The following is a 13016-nucleotide window of genomic DNA, read 5'->3' on the forward strand; positions in this document are numbered from 1 at the left end:
AAAAACATCATCATCACAGTTCAGTTTGCCTCACTCGGTCCAATCGTATATAAATGTAATGTGGCCCAATGATAATTAACATCCCAACAGATAATAGAATAAGAATTCGGTCCAAGAATTAAAATCATTACACCACTTGTGTAAATATTTTAAACGGTCAGTATACTCCATGTCTCAAAAGCAAACAAAAAACATGGTGTCCACAAAAAGTATGCATCGATTTATTTATAATAAAGTGACGGTGAGTGGAAAACTAGAATCCAAGAAAAATATCCCCATTGTGACCCCTCCACTTATTCTTTTATCCTCATTCTTATCGTTGTATTAATAGAAGTGGGTCATAGCGAAAGTAACAGAATTATTGCAGCAGTTATCGATGATGGTATTGGATGGTAGCGATGAGGTTTTTAAGTTGGATTCTAGGGTGGATGAGTTTTTTTTTTTTTTTTTTTTTTTTTTTTTTTTTTAATTCATTTACTATTCATGAATAGTAAATGAAAATAAATTAATTAATTTACTATTCACATGAAAGCGACATGATAGCAATTATTAATTATAAGTTACATAATATACCCCTGAAGTATTTAATAAATACGACTTTTTTTTTTAAAATTTACGTAATATTTGGCTTGTCTTAAATATTCGTCTAATTGATCATCGTTAAGTTCATTATAGATATCTAAAGTTCGTACAAGATCAATTTGGCTCCGTTTGAGATTTCACATTTGTCTCAAAACCAATTAAGAGCCAAAAGATGATCGTCTTTTATTAATCCCCAATGCAATTTAAAGAATTTAAATTTCTTAAATATTATTATATTATTATATTCTATTTCAATATTATTATATTATTATATTCTATTTCAATATTATTATAATTAAAAATATAGCGTTTTAGTGCTCCCCGGCAGCGGCGCCAAAAACTTGATGATGTAGCGTGAGGGTACGAAATAGTATTATTTTTACTAGGAAATACTATAAAATATGACACAAGTTTTATTAATTTACGGATGGGATATACCTAAACCTTGCTACAACACTATAGGCAGTGTACCTAATCGTAGAGTAGTGTAGTTTTTAGTAAGTCCGGTTCGTTCCACAGGGAGCTGGTGAAGTTAACGCTATATTATTAAGTTTATAAGTAGTAGTATTATTATAAAATAGGGGGGTTTTACCGTTTAATGACCGGTTTGTCGATTCTATATTTTAAGCGCAAAGATAAATGACGATAATTAAAGTGCGTAAAATAATGACAATAAATAAAATGACAGTAAATAAAATTGCGAGTAATAAAATGACAGTAAATAAAGATACGATGAGAAATACAATAAAAGAATTATGCTTATTTAAACTTCCGTAATCATGATGTTTGACGTGTTGATTTTAATTTATTACCATGGGTTAATTTCCCTTTGTCCTGGTTTATTTGATACGTCTATCTGGTTTTTGTCCATAATAGTCCATCGGTCATAAATATAAAGTGCGAGTATCCTCGTCAAATTACCCTTATACCCGAAGTCAAATATTCCAACTAATTAAGGATTTAAACTGTGACGCAGTTATCACTTCTGTCAACAATTACACCAGTTATCACTGTATGTAATCTACCCCTGTTTTGATTAGATATGAATATTAATTTACCCACTTGATCAGTTTGAATAATCAATTACCCAACCCGAATAATTAATTAAATGATTATAATAGATTCCATATGAACGTCACTAAATAGGACAACCATAATCATTATTAATTATTAGGATAATTAATTTGAAGATAGGTTCGACAGACTCCAATGAGTTGTCACTCAATTAGACAATACCCCCCATCTATTAATAGTCAATAGTCCAATTTCCACAAGTGTCGGTCTTTTGCCCAAACCTTAATTATGGTACAAAGTTCAATAACCCCGTCTTAATATTTTAGCCCAACATCACGATTACTTCGGCTCAAATAAGCATAATAATAACTTAGCTACGAGACATTAATGTAAAAAGGTTGAACATAACTTACAATGATTAAAAATAGCGTAGCGTTACACGGACAGAATTTCGACTTACACACTCAAACGATCTCTATCATAAATCTTATTATTATCATAATTTAAAATTAAAATTAAGATTATTGTTATATCTTATTACATTAACATTATGATAGAGATATAGAATATAGATATTGATATTGATAGATAGAAAAATAAAAAAAAGATAGAAAGAAAAAAAAGAGATCGAAACGTAAAAAGTCTCTCCCCTCTCATCGTTACAATCGTTCCTTTTATAGGCTAAATTGTAAATTGATTTTTCATTTACGACCCCTGAACTATGCTCAATTAACAACTTTTTATTATTTAATATTATTCTTATTATGATTTATTTAAATATTATATTTTATTCTTGTGCATAGTTGACTCGTAATTTTTACACCGTTGCGTCGAGCGTTGAGAGTTGGTTCATGTCCTGGTTCCGGATTTTCGAACGTCCTTTCGTACAATTTTATATCTTGTACTTTGCGTTTTGTAACTTGTACTCTTGTCATTTTTAGACGTTCTTCATCAATAAATTGAACCTTTTGAATTGTATCTTGTACATTTGAGCTTTTTGGACGTTTTGGTCTTTCAAATCTTCGTTTTTGTCTTTAAATCTTCATTTTCGAGCGATTTGCGTCTTTCGTCTTCGCACTTATTTATTTAACTATTACAACTAAAAATAAGGAAATTACATTTAAAAACTTTACATATTGGAACGATATTGCTACTAAATATATGTTCATTTGGAACACTATCAGATATATATGTATTTAGTAGACGTTATCATAACGATAATCGTTATATATATCATTTCGAGTTTCTTAACTTAGTAATCTCATTTCTTATGTATATCACACATTGTTAATATACTTAGTGTGATACTTACTCATCATAATCTTATGTCAACCATATATATATGTCTATATATATACCACAACATGTAGTTTTTACAATTTTGTAACGTTCGTGAATCGCCGGTCAACATGGGTGATCAATTGTCTATATGAAACTTATTTCATTTAATCAAGTCTTAACAAGTTTGATTGCTTAACACGTTGGAAACATTTAGTCATGTAAATATCAATCTCAATTAATATATATATACATGGAAAAGTTCGGGTCACTACATCAGTCTATCCTCCAACCTACGTGTGGGTCTACCTCTTTTCCTTACGCCGCTAACCGTGAGGGCTTCCACTCTACTAACGGGTGTTGTGGGTGGCCGCCTCCTTACATGGCCAAACCATCTAAGTCGTCCTTCTCTTAGCTTGTTGACGATATTCCCAACTTTTAAATTCTCCCGAAAAACACCATTAGGTATCCTGTCTAACATGGTCTTGCCACACGTCCACCTAAGCATCCTCATTTCTGCCACCTCCATCCTCCTCTCTTGGGCCTTCGTCATTGGCCAACACTCCGATCCGTACAACATGGTCAGTCTAATCGCCACCTTGAAGAATTTCCCTTCCAATTTAAGGGGTATTTTCTTGTCGTACAAAACCCCTTTCGCAGCTCTCCACTTCAACCATCCCACCTTTATACGGTGGGTCACATCAACATCTATCCTTCCCAATTTGTGCAGCATCGAGCCTAAGTATCTAAAGGAATCAAGTGGAAGTAGTACCTGGTCCCCAATACGGACATCCATTGTAACATTGTGATCTTCGATCCTCCCGAAGTCACATCTAAGATAATCCGATTTATTTCTACTAATCTGAAGTCCATTTTGTTCAAGGGCATTCCTCCATTGCTCCAGCCTTCCATTAAGCTCATCCTGGGATTCCGAAACTAATACAATATCATCAGCAAAGATCAAACACCAGGGGATACTCCCTTGTATCCCTTGAGACAACTCATCTAATGTAACACCCTAGGCAAATCCCACATCGCCCACGAACATGAGTGATCATGGGATTATAAGGTAATACTCACGCTTAAATGACACAACGCGTTTTGGGATCACAGGCTGAGTAGAAGTGCGAGTACGTTGTGGTTAAGCGTGCTCGAGCGAGAGCATTACCAGGATGGGTGACCTCCTGAGAAAGTGCTTCTCGTGTGTGGTCGCCAAGAAAAAGCCGTGCGCCTGCGGGCAAAGCGGACAATATTGTGGTAATGTTAAGCTGGGGTGTTACAGAATGGTATCAGAGCCACTCATGTGCTGTTGGGGGTGGTGGGGCAAACCTCATCGAGGACGATGAGTCCCTAAGGGGGGTGAATGTAACACCCTAGGCAAATTCCACATCGCCCACGAACATGAGTGATCATGGGATTATAAGGTAATACTCACGCTTAAATGACACAACGCGTTTTGGGATCACAGGCTGAGTAGAAGTGCGAGTACGTTGTGGTTAAGCGTGCTCGGGCGAGAGCACTACCAGGATGGGTGACCTCCTGAGAAAGTGCTTCTCGTGTGTGGTCGCCAAGAAAAAGCCGTGCGCCTGCGGGCAAAACGGACAATATTGTGGTCATGTTAAGCTGGGGTGTTACATCTAAGACCAAAGCGAAGAGAAAAGGGCTAAGGGCAGATCCTTGATGTAAACCTACTTCTACTGGGAAATAATTCGTGTTTCCTACAGTCGTTCGAACGCGAGTTTTCGCCCCCTCGTACATATCCCTAATAGCTCTTATGTACCCACTTGGGATACCTCTACCATTAAGGGTCTTCCAAATCAACTCACGTGGGACACTATCATAAGCTTTTTCTAAGTCCAAGAAAACCATGTGTAGGTTCTTTTGTTTCTCTCTATACTTCTCCATAAGACTTCTAATAATGTGGATTGCCTCCATCGAAGATCGTCCTGGCATGAAATCAAATTGGTTCTCTGACACCTTTGTCTCGCGTCTAAGCCTAGTCTCAATCACTCTCTCCCATAATTTCATGGTATGGCTAAGTAATTTTATACCTCTATAGTTGCTACATGTCTGTACATCCCCTTTGTTTTTGTAAATGGGAATGACCTCACTAAGTCTCCACTCCATTGGCATTTTTGTGTTGCCTATAGACAAAGTGGTACAATATAAGATATGAATCACTTTATGACTCGTGAAGTTGTTGAAGCTCTTGCAACCTTTATAGAAATGTTGTTATGTGCAGTGCAATCTGACTTTATGAATAACATGAACAATTGTTGATTTAAAATTTTAACATTTCTTGCCAAGCTATTAGCATTTTTCTTTATGTGTTCCTGTCAGTAATTATTGAAACATTGACGGTTTGACAATTTTTGACATAGAAATTAGTAGGCCTACTTTGACATTATAGATTTCGAATGGAAGGCTACCATTGTCACCACCGAAGTCTTAAATAATTAACTGGAAATATGGTTACCATTGTTTGTTTTTGACAGTGACAAGAATAGAGTGGTGAATGTAATCTAGCCGTTTTGTTACAACATATATTTTTCCACAATCAACTTGATCATCTGAATTAAGCGAAAAAGCACAATAACCAAAAACGAGAGCTACCTTTTTTATAAATTTCTTCGGTCCAAGTACACGAAGGTAAGCCCGTAATATCCAAACTGCCTGCACGTTCATTAATCACAAAGAGATCATCATACTTTTGCCATTCCACAACATAAGAAAGAATAGTATCATTCTTAGAGAAAGCCTCGAGAGTGTTGTCGTTCGAAAACACAACGTCAATCCATGATCCACTAAGATTTTAAGTACGGGATGAGTTCCGAATTTTGATTTTAACAAAAAGAAGTTTAGGCGCTTCAGAGGTTCTGATTAGATCCTTGTCAGGGATAGTAAGAGATAATAAAGCTGGAACCTTGGATTTAGGTTTTTCTCCATGCAACGTAGATGCATAAGTTTTTTTAGGCAGAGGTGGAAAATTCTGGAGATTGGCGACCCTAGTGGGATGAATCGGATGGGACGATTGGTTCGAATTAGACACGGATCTGTTCTTATGGGCTTCATCTCTACCAAATCTTGCCAAAGCTGCGTGCAAGTGAAAGTTACCGATCCATAAGGAAGACAGACGTAATTCTAATGATCGGACTGATTCGACATTGAGAAAACGAACAAAAGCAAATTTGCAGCCCTGTTTCGATAACTTTCATATGATGTAAACATCCATCACTGTTCTGTGTTCCATACAGATGTTCCGGAGATTGTTGATGCCAAACGTTGGTGGAAAATTACAAACATAGATCATTGTAGTGAACTTCGCAGCGTTGATGTGATTGCGAGTGGGCATGGTGGCATATGAATCCGCCGGTGGGAATTTGAAGAAGAAAATCTTATTAGTATAGCTCTCATACAACTTTACATTTTCAAGAACACCTCCAGCTTCGTTGTTAGAAGTTGGCATGGTTTGTGTTGTATATATAAAAACTTTTATATTTTTGTGTTGGTAAAAACCTATATGATCGTGAAATTCTTACACAATCCATAAGAGTGAGTAAATTGCACCTATGGTCCTTGTGCCTCACTTAAATATGCATGGCAATGGCAATGACCACTCTTGTCAACTTCCATCAGAACTTTCTGTTAACTCCCTCCCTATAACATGTGAGAGTAAAAACCTAACTTCACCTTTATTCATCACTTACCAGCAATGGCAATGGCAATGGCAATGGCAATGACCAGTTTTAGGGTGCAAGTATATTTGATTTAAACTAACAATAACAAAACTGAATACTCGATATCATCAGTGGTCAAAGTCGAAATGGAATATGACATTGTTTCAAAGATTTGGGAATAAAATTAAAATCAAAAAACAAATAGCCAAATGAGCGATCGAGCACTTCCATCACCTAAACCAGCCAGCAGGTTCATCTCTTTATATCTCTATTCGACCTGATATTGCCTGCCCGCCCGCCCGCCCACTAGTTTTTGGGGCACATAACTATTTCCTGCACATATAAATTCAACAACTCGTTTATCAATTGATTATTCATGGGTACAACAATGACACATAAACGCTTCACACATCATGAACAATACGCAAACATACCTGCCACTCTTAGCTGTAGGAACAATAATTCCTCTTTTCTCAAGGCTCTTGTATCGGTCTCTAGCAAGTGTGGGACAAGCCTACAATACAATAAGAATATTTAGTAGTTAGAAACAAAAGAAAAATGCAAGTAATGATATTTACAACCAATATCTTCATAACGTCCCAGTTTGAGAAATCTTGGTATAAGAATAGTCTAGTGTGAAATGACATTAAACTTATGTATCTTTTTATCTATGACTTTTTTACAGCGTACACAAGTTGAAAATAGTGCATACCTTCAGCTTCCTTAGAGAACCATTAATTTCTTCAGATAACAACACTTGAATGGGTGCAGGCTCAAATCTGAAATATATAATATATAAAATAAGCACAACCTCCATTTAGTTAAAAATTAATTAATAACCAACACAGCCTCACATTTTAATCTTGACTATAAGAAAGGGAAGATATTATAAGGGTACAAAGGCTTACTTGCGTCTTCCTAGACGTGGTGGACAAGATTTTAATCTTTCTTGTTTAGCAACAACACGACGAAGATGTCTCTTTGCTTTTTCTTCATCCTCTTTGGCTATTTCTTTAATTATATCTGGTAAGCTGTAATCAATTTTTGAAACAAAAACGTTAAGTGAAACACAACTATAGCTTTTGTGGAAAATTAATATGGGTAAGAGTATATATAATTTATATACCTGTCAAGTTCTTTAGAGAGCTCCTTTGCCTTTTTTGCTTCTGCTTCCAACTTAAGCCTTTCTTTGTTTCTAGCCCTCTTATTCAACTTTACTCGTGTAACCCTCTTCGTTTTAAAGGGCCTGCATGGTAATAATATACTCAGTGTGGATTAAGAATAACAAATAATACAAAAATCAGAAGTTTTAGTAAACAGCGTTTCAGTTTGTTATCATCAACAGTCACAAGTCTGCATAGTCAATGAATAATTGAAGATACCTCTTTTCATAATCTGTATCGACATTTTCATCAACATCGTTATCTTCAACATCATCATCACTCTCATTAACCGCATCAAGAAAATACCTCTGTATAGTTCTCATATCATTTTAGAAACCATTTAATATGGGTATCAAACACAATTCAATAAAGTAGCATACATAATACATATACAAAAAAATTAAAGGTACCCACATCTTCCTCATCAATAGCTTCTCCCTCAACATTTAAAGGAACAGGTGCAGGGCGCAATTCTTTTGAATAAACTTTCTGCATTTCATCTGCAACAGCCTTAGCCAATGAGTCCTGTCAAAAAGTACAAAACAATATGAATTAGTGAACAAACAGAAAAATGAATAGTTACAGGTTCCTACAAACTAGTAAAATTAAAATGTAAACATAAGTTGAGTTAGATTAATCCAAGTAACCTGGTGACTTTCAGACGAAGGATTGTATGAACAGCCAGGTGGCTCTACTTCCACAGCTGGAATAACGATAGTCTTATTAGAAACCTTTCTCTTCTTTACAACATGGTCACCTGAGAAAAACACACATAGAATAAGAAAATATCTGATTTTAGAACAATTGCATAAAAAAGATTTATAGTTTAATAGTTGAATAGAAACTAACCTATATCATTCCAAATATCAACCATGCCTGTATCCTTATTTTCATCTTTCTGGTAAAATCACAATAGAATATCATCAATCACACTAACATTTTGAGTACTAGTATTTAAAAGAAACCAATTCTCCAAACTATTTTAAAGCCTAACAAACCTGAGAAGAACTTTCTGCCTTCTTAATCTCCTTTTGATGTTTGTTTGTTTTTTTCTGAGTTGATGATGGTATAGGTTTTACAAAAGTATTCTTCTGTAGTATACTATCCACACGGAGTACCTTCTCTCTATGTTTATCAATTTTACGCTTCACAGAAAGATCTGAATATGCAAAACCACAAACAAGTTTATAGACAGATTATCTATGCGTATATGTATGTATTGTTATAAGTTAATGAAAGTCAAACGTCCAGTCAAATGTAACGTTCATCCAGGTCACGTGAGAGGCACAAGGAAGTTATATGATCTGGCACGTGCGAAGCACATGACTGGTAACAGCTAACAAAATAGCTAACAGAAATATGTTATCCGGTTACCGGCGTTAGGGTTGATTCAGTTGTCAAAATGACATTTCTCTCTCAGTTCTTGTATCTCAATCTCAACAATTGTAACGTTGATTGTAGTTTGATTTCATAGCTTCAGCTAATCGAAGTTATCAGGTTAAACATTGATTGATTTCAGTTTAAATACTTAGATTAATCATAACACATACATATATATGTATATGTATATGTATATGTATACGTATACGTATACGTATGTGTAAGTATATGTATGTATGTGTGGATTTAGGAAGGAAGAGCTATGGCATCTAATTAACAGGTTATTAGGCGAAGAAAGATGTTACATACCTCTTGATTTATCGACAAAAAACAGAGAATCGCTGGGAACGCCGGTAAGAGAACCACCGGAAAGTGCGTCTTTGCCGGATTTCTCATAGAAATCTTCGATATCTTGTGTGCTTATATTTGATCTCCAGGCTTTCTTCCCTTTCCTTGAGCTCTTTGATTTAGCCATGGCAAGTTTACAAGTGGAATTTGATGTTGCCGGCGATAACACTGTGAAACCCTAATTTTAACGAACTGGTGAAAGGGAAATTGGTGTAAGAGCGGATTTTAGGGTTTTATTCGGTGGACGTTCTCGGATCCCATTTGACCCGAATTGGTACCGCGTATTTCTAAAACTAGTTGACAATACTAGTCCTTCTATTATTTTAAATAGTCAAATTTAAACCAGTAAAAGTGTAATACAAATTTATTATTTATTTATTATTTATTATTTATTATTTATTATGAGTATGATATGACTGTTATTTTCTGAATAGGTATTATTATATATTATATATTATATATTATATTATATATTATATATTATATTATATTATATTATATATTATATACTACTATGTATATACTTATATTTAAAAGGTAAATTACAAATGAATAGTAGTACCCCTTTTTCACTTTCCACAAACTAAACCCCCTAACTTTCATTAAAATATAAATTAAACCCCCTACTTTATACGTATATTTTCCCTCAAATTTCACAAGCTTAACCCCCTACTTTTTATTAAAATACAAATCGAACCCCCACTTTACTAATTTTTTTTACTAATATTCAATTTTCACAAACTTAACCCCCTAACTTTTATTAAAATACAAATCGACCTCCCACTTTATACGTAAATTTTTTCAAATTTCACAAACTTAACCCACTAACTTTTATTAAAATACAAATCGAGCCCCCACTTTACTAACTTTTTTTTTTAAAATAAAACCCGAACGCTAAAAGAAGCAACTTTCACAAAAGGAACATCCCTTCAATGTTATATCGAAAAAAATTCTTTTTTACAAAATAGATCAAGACTTTTTTTTAACTCGCATTCAAAACGGAGCCCCCGGCGCGAAGCGAGGGCTCCCCAACTAGTTATAGTTATTTTGTTGTGAAAAGCGTTGTTAAATGATTTCAGGTGCTACGATAAAAAATATTTGAAAATTGGCTGAATAATATATAAATTATGTGTTTGAGCGTTATTTATCATTTTTGCTCGTCACACACGTCCAATGCCCCTAAATTGAAAAAACGACGCACCATAATGGACATTATAGACTTATAGACGTTGTTTATGGCCACATTGGAAGTGACATACAAAATGACGTTCTGTAAGAAGTGGTCTTTATCTTTTACTAAGAAATTCGGAGTATATATTTATATTTATATATTTATATTTGTATCAATATCGGTTTAAATTAAATGATAATGTTTGGGTTAACTATGCTCAATTTTCTTGCTGTATCAGTGAGTTTTTTTTTTTTAGAATAAAAATAGAAACGCTAAATGTAACTTTCAAGCCTGTGTTTGAAATTACTGCAACTAAGTTGTCAAATGTGGTTAAATCTATCTATCTATCTATACATTATTATAAAGCACATGTCAATAATCTTACGTGTCGATTTTTCAATTAATCTGAATGAAAATTGCACGCGTGTCAATTTCTTAATTAAACTGAATTAAATAATCCTACATATTATTTTCTCAATTAAACTGAATTAAAAATAATAACTTCCTAAAATAATAATTACATTCCTAATATATAATACATACGTACGTATTTGCATTTGAATTCCTAATATATACATACTTACCCATAAACACTTTCCATCTTAATTAATTACCTATTATCTATTTTTTTTGACAAAAATATTAATATGTATATATGTAATAAAACCGACGTTCCGGTGGAGTAACAATAAGCAGATTCAAACGATCTGTAGCAGGAGTACTTGGTCACAGACAACCAAAACTCCTTAACACACTATGTTCATTCTAAAAAATATGAACGACTACATTAAATACAGAGCGACCACTAAAGGAATTACGAATGAACTGCCAAACAAATAAACAACCACCAAACCTAAGCCTAAAACAAACACATAAACCCGACCCCGTATCCGACCCCACATCCACACTCCTAACATACCGCAAATCCAAACCATTCACCAGGCAACCTAAGAACACCTAACCCGAGGCCTATTTACCGAAGTCAACTAAGTCAACAACGCCGACAACAACATCAAGCTCACTAAAAACCCGACGGCGGGAAACATGGAATGAATGAACAAACAAGCCGAACATAGCAGTACCAAACGTATAATCAAACCATATAGGAATCAGTCATCTTCGCCAAGTTTTCAAAAATCATTTACAAACCCCCGGACCCAAGCAGACAACCATCAGCGCCAACAGTCGCCCGCATTCACCAGCATCAACCGGTGACCGCCAACGACCACCAGTGACTGCCACCACTACCAGCGCCATCATCGACCGCCAGCGTCCACCAGCGAGCGCCAACGACGTCATCGCCAACTAAAATTCTCCCTCAACCATTGACACCCACTTGTAGCCACCAAGCTACCATCAATGTCACCGGCAATGACGGCCAGCCTATGACTGCCGCCACCCACAACTACCAAATAAGCCAGCAGCAATTACAAGCAACCACCAAAGGCTGCCCACAACCACCGCCCGCCCTTGGGAACTGCAGACAACGGTCCGACCACCGGAATCCGTCGAGCTTCAACAAAAAACACGCACACCCGCAAACTCGCCAAAACCCACTCAACCCCACCACGAAACCAAAATCCTACAGAAGTACCTGTAGAGTTCCAAAGGAACTCGCCGTCTACAACTACCTAAGAAGAATCAAGGTGCAGCGACCGTCAGGAGGGACCAGCAGCAAACCCTATTATCCCACACGAACCAAACCCTAAATCAACCCCCAAAACTCAAATAGATCCCAGATCCCGAGCAAATAAGGCACGGAATTGCCGCCTGGTAGCCATTCGAGTGACCAGAGATGAAATCGGGCTGATTGACGCCGAACAACAATGGTTTGAGCAGATGAACCTTATTGCAACAGAAAGCAAGTAAACTCAGACCACCGGCGAGATGCCGGTGGCCGGAGAAGGAAGGCGGAAGAACAAGCTACAAACCTGCTATACAGAGATCGGAGCAAAATGAAGGTGAGTTTTTAGTAGCAATGAAGGAGGATTATTGTGAAGGAGAAGAGTTGAGAAATTACATGTGTTTAGATTTTCATGGTCCAAAAGCTTATTTTTATTTATATCATAATCACTCTATACTCTCAGCTCATCTGTAGCAAACCTTACATACTCACAAGTCAAAATTATTAGGTTTTTTTAATAATAGTTCATATAAATTGTATTCATGAAGACTCTTGCCGTAATTGCAGCATCTATGGGTATAATTGGGTTACTTTTGATTATATTTCTGTTTATTTTTATAAGGAGTATGAGTGTACATGAATTTACTTGGTTAAAAGGTTTTAGTGTTAGTTGGCCTAAGTGGTGGAACGTGCGGAACCGCATATTGGATCGCTCCAGTGCGGCACGAAGCTGCTGATGCCGAGTCGGATCCTATGCAGCTAGCTATGCAGTATGCACC

At 35.7% G+C, this 13016-nt stretch overlaps 1 protein-coding gene across 1 annotated transcript; it reads right to left on the reverse strand.

The window, feature by feature from the left end:
- Window positions 1-6654: 6654 nt before the first annotated feature.
- Window positions 6655-9656, reverse strand: LOC139862198 (ribosome biogenesis protein NOP53-like). Its single transcript, XM_071850757.1, has 11 exons — window positions 9404-9656; window positions 8713-8873; window positions 8564-8612; window positions 8362-8471; window positions 8129-8239; window positions 7934-8022; window positions 7678-7797; window positions 7460-7582; window positions 7264-7330; window positions 6986-7065; window positions 6655-6884 (listed from the first exon to the last, which is right to left on the reverse strand). Exons 1-11 carry the CDS (start codon window positions 9567-9569, stop codon window positions 6878-6880), a joined length of 1083 nt encoding a protein of 360 aa, XP_071706858.1. The 5' UTR covers window positions 9570-9656; the 3' UTR covers window positions 6655-6877.
- Between the last annotated feature and the right edge of the window lie 3360 nt (window positions 9657-13016).

The sequence above is a fragment of the Rutidosis leptorrhynchoides genome, chromosome 8, assembly GCF_046630445.1.
Source record: "Rutidosis leptorrhynchoides isolate AG116_Rl617_1_P2 chromosome 8, CSIRO_AGI_Rlap_v1, whole genome shotgun sequence".
NCBI classification, from domain to species: Eukaryota; Viridiplantae; Streptophyta; class Magnoliopsida; order Asterales; family Asteraceae; genus Rutidosis; species Rutidosis leptorrhynchoides.

What these genes read in the sequence shown, in the direction of transcription:
- LOC139862198 (XM_071850757.1), bottom strand. Translation starts at nt 9,569, where the DNA reads ATGGCTAAATCAAAGAGCTCAAGGAAAGGGAAGAAAGCCTGGAGATCA. An exon ending in TGATATTTGGAATGATATAG is followed by an intron (nt 8,472 to 8,563) that starts GTTAGTTTCTAT and finishes TGTTTTTCTCAG; the next exon opens with GTGACCATGTTGTAAAGAAG. An exon ending in GTTCTCTAAGGAAGCTGAAG is followed by an intron (nt 7,066 to 7,263) that starts GTATGCACTATT and finishes ATTGTATTGTAG; the next exon opens with GCTTGTCCCACACTTGCTAG.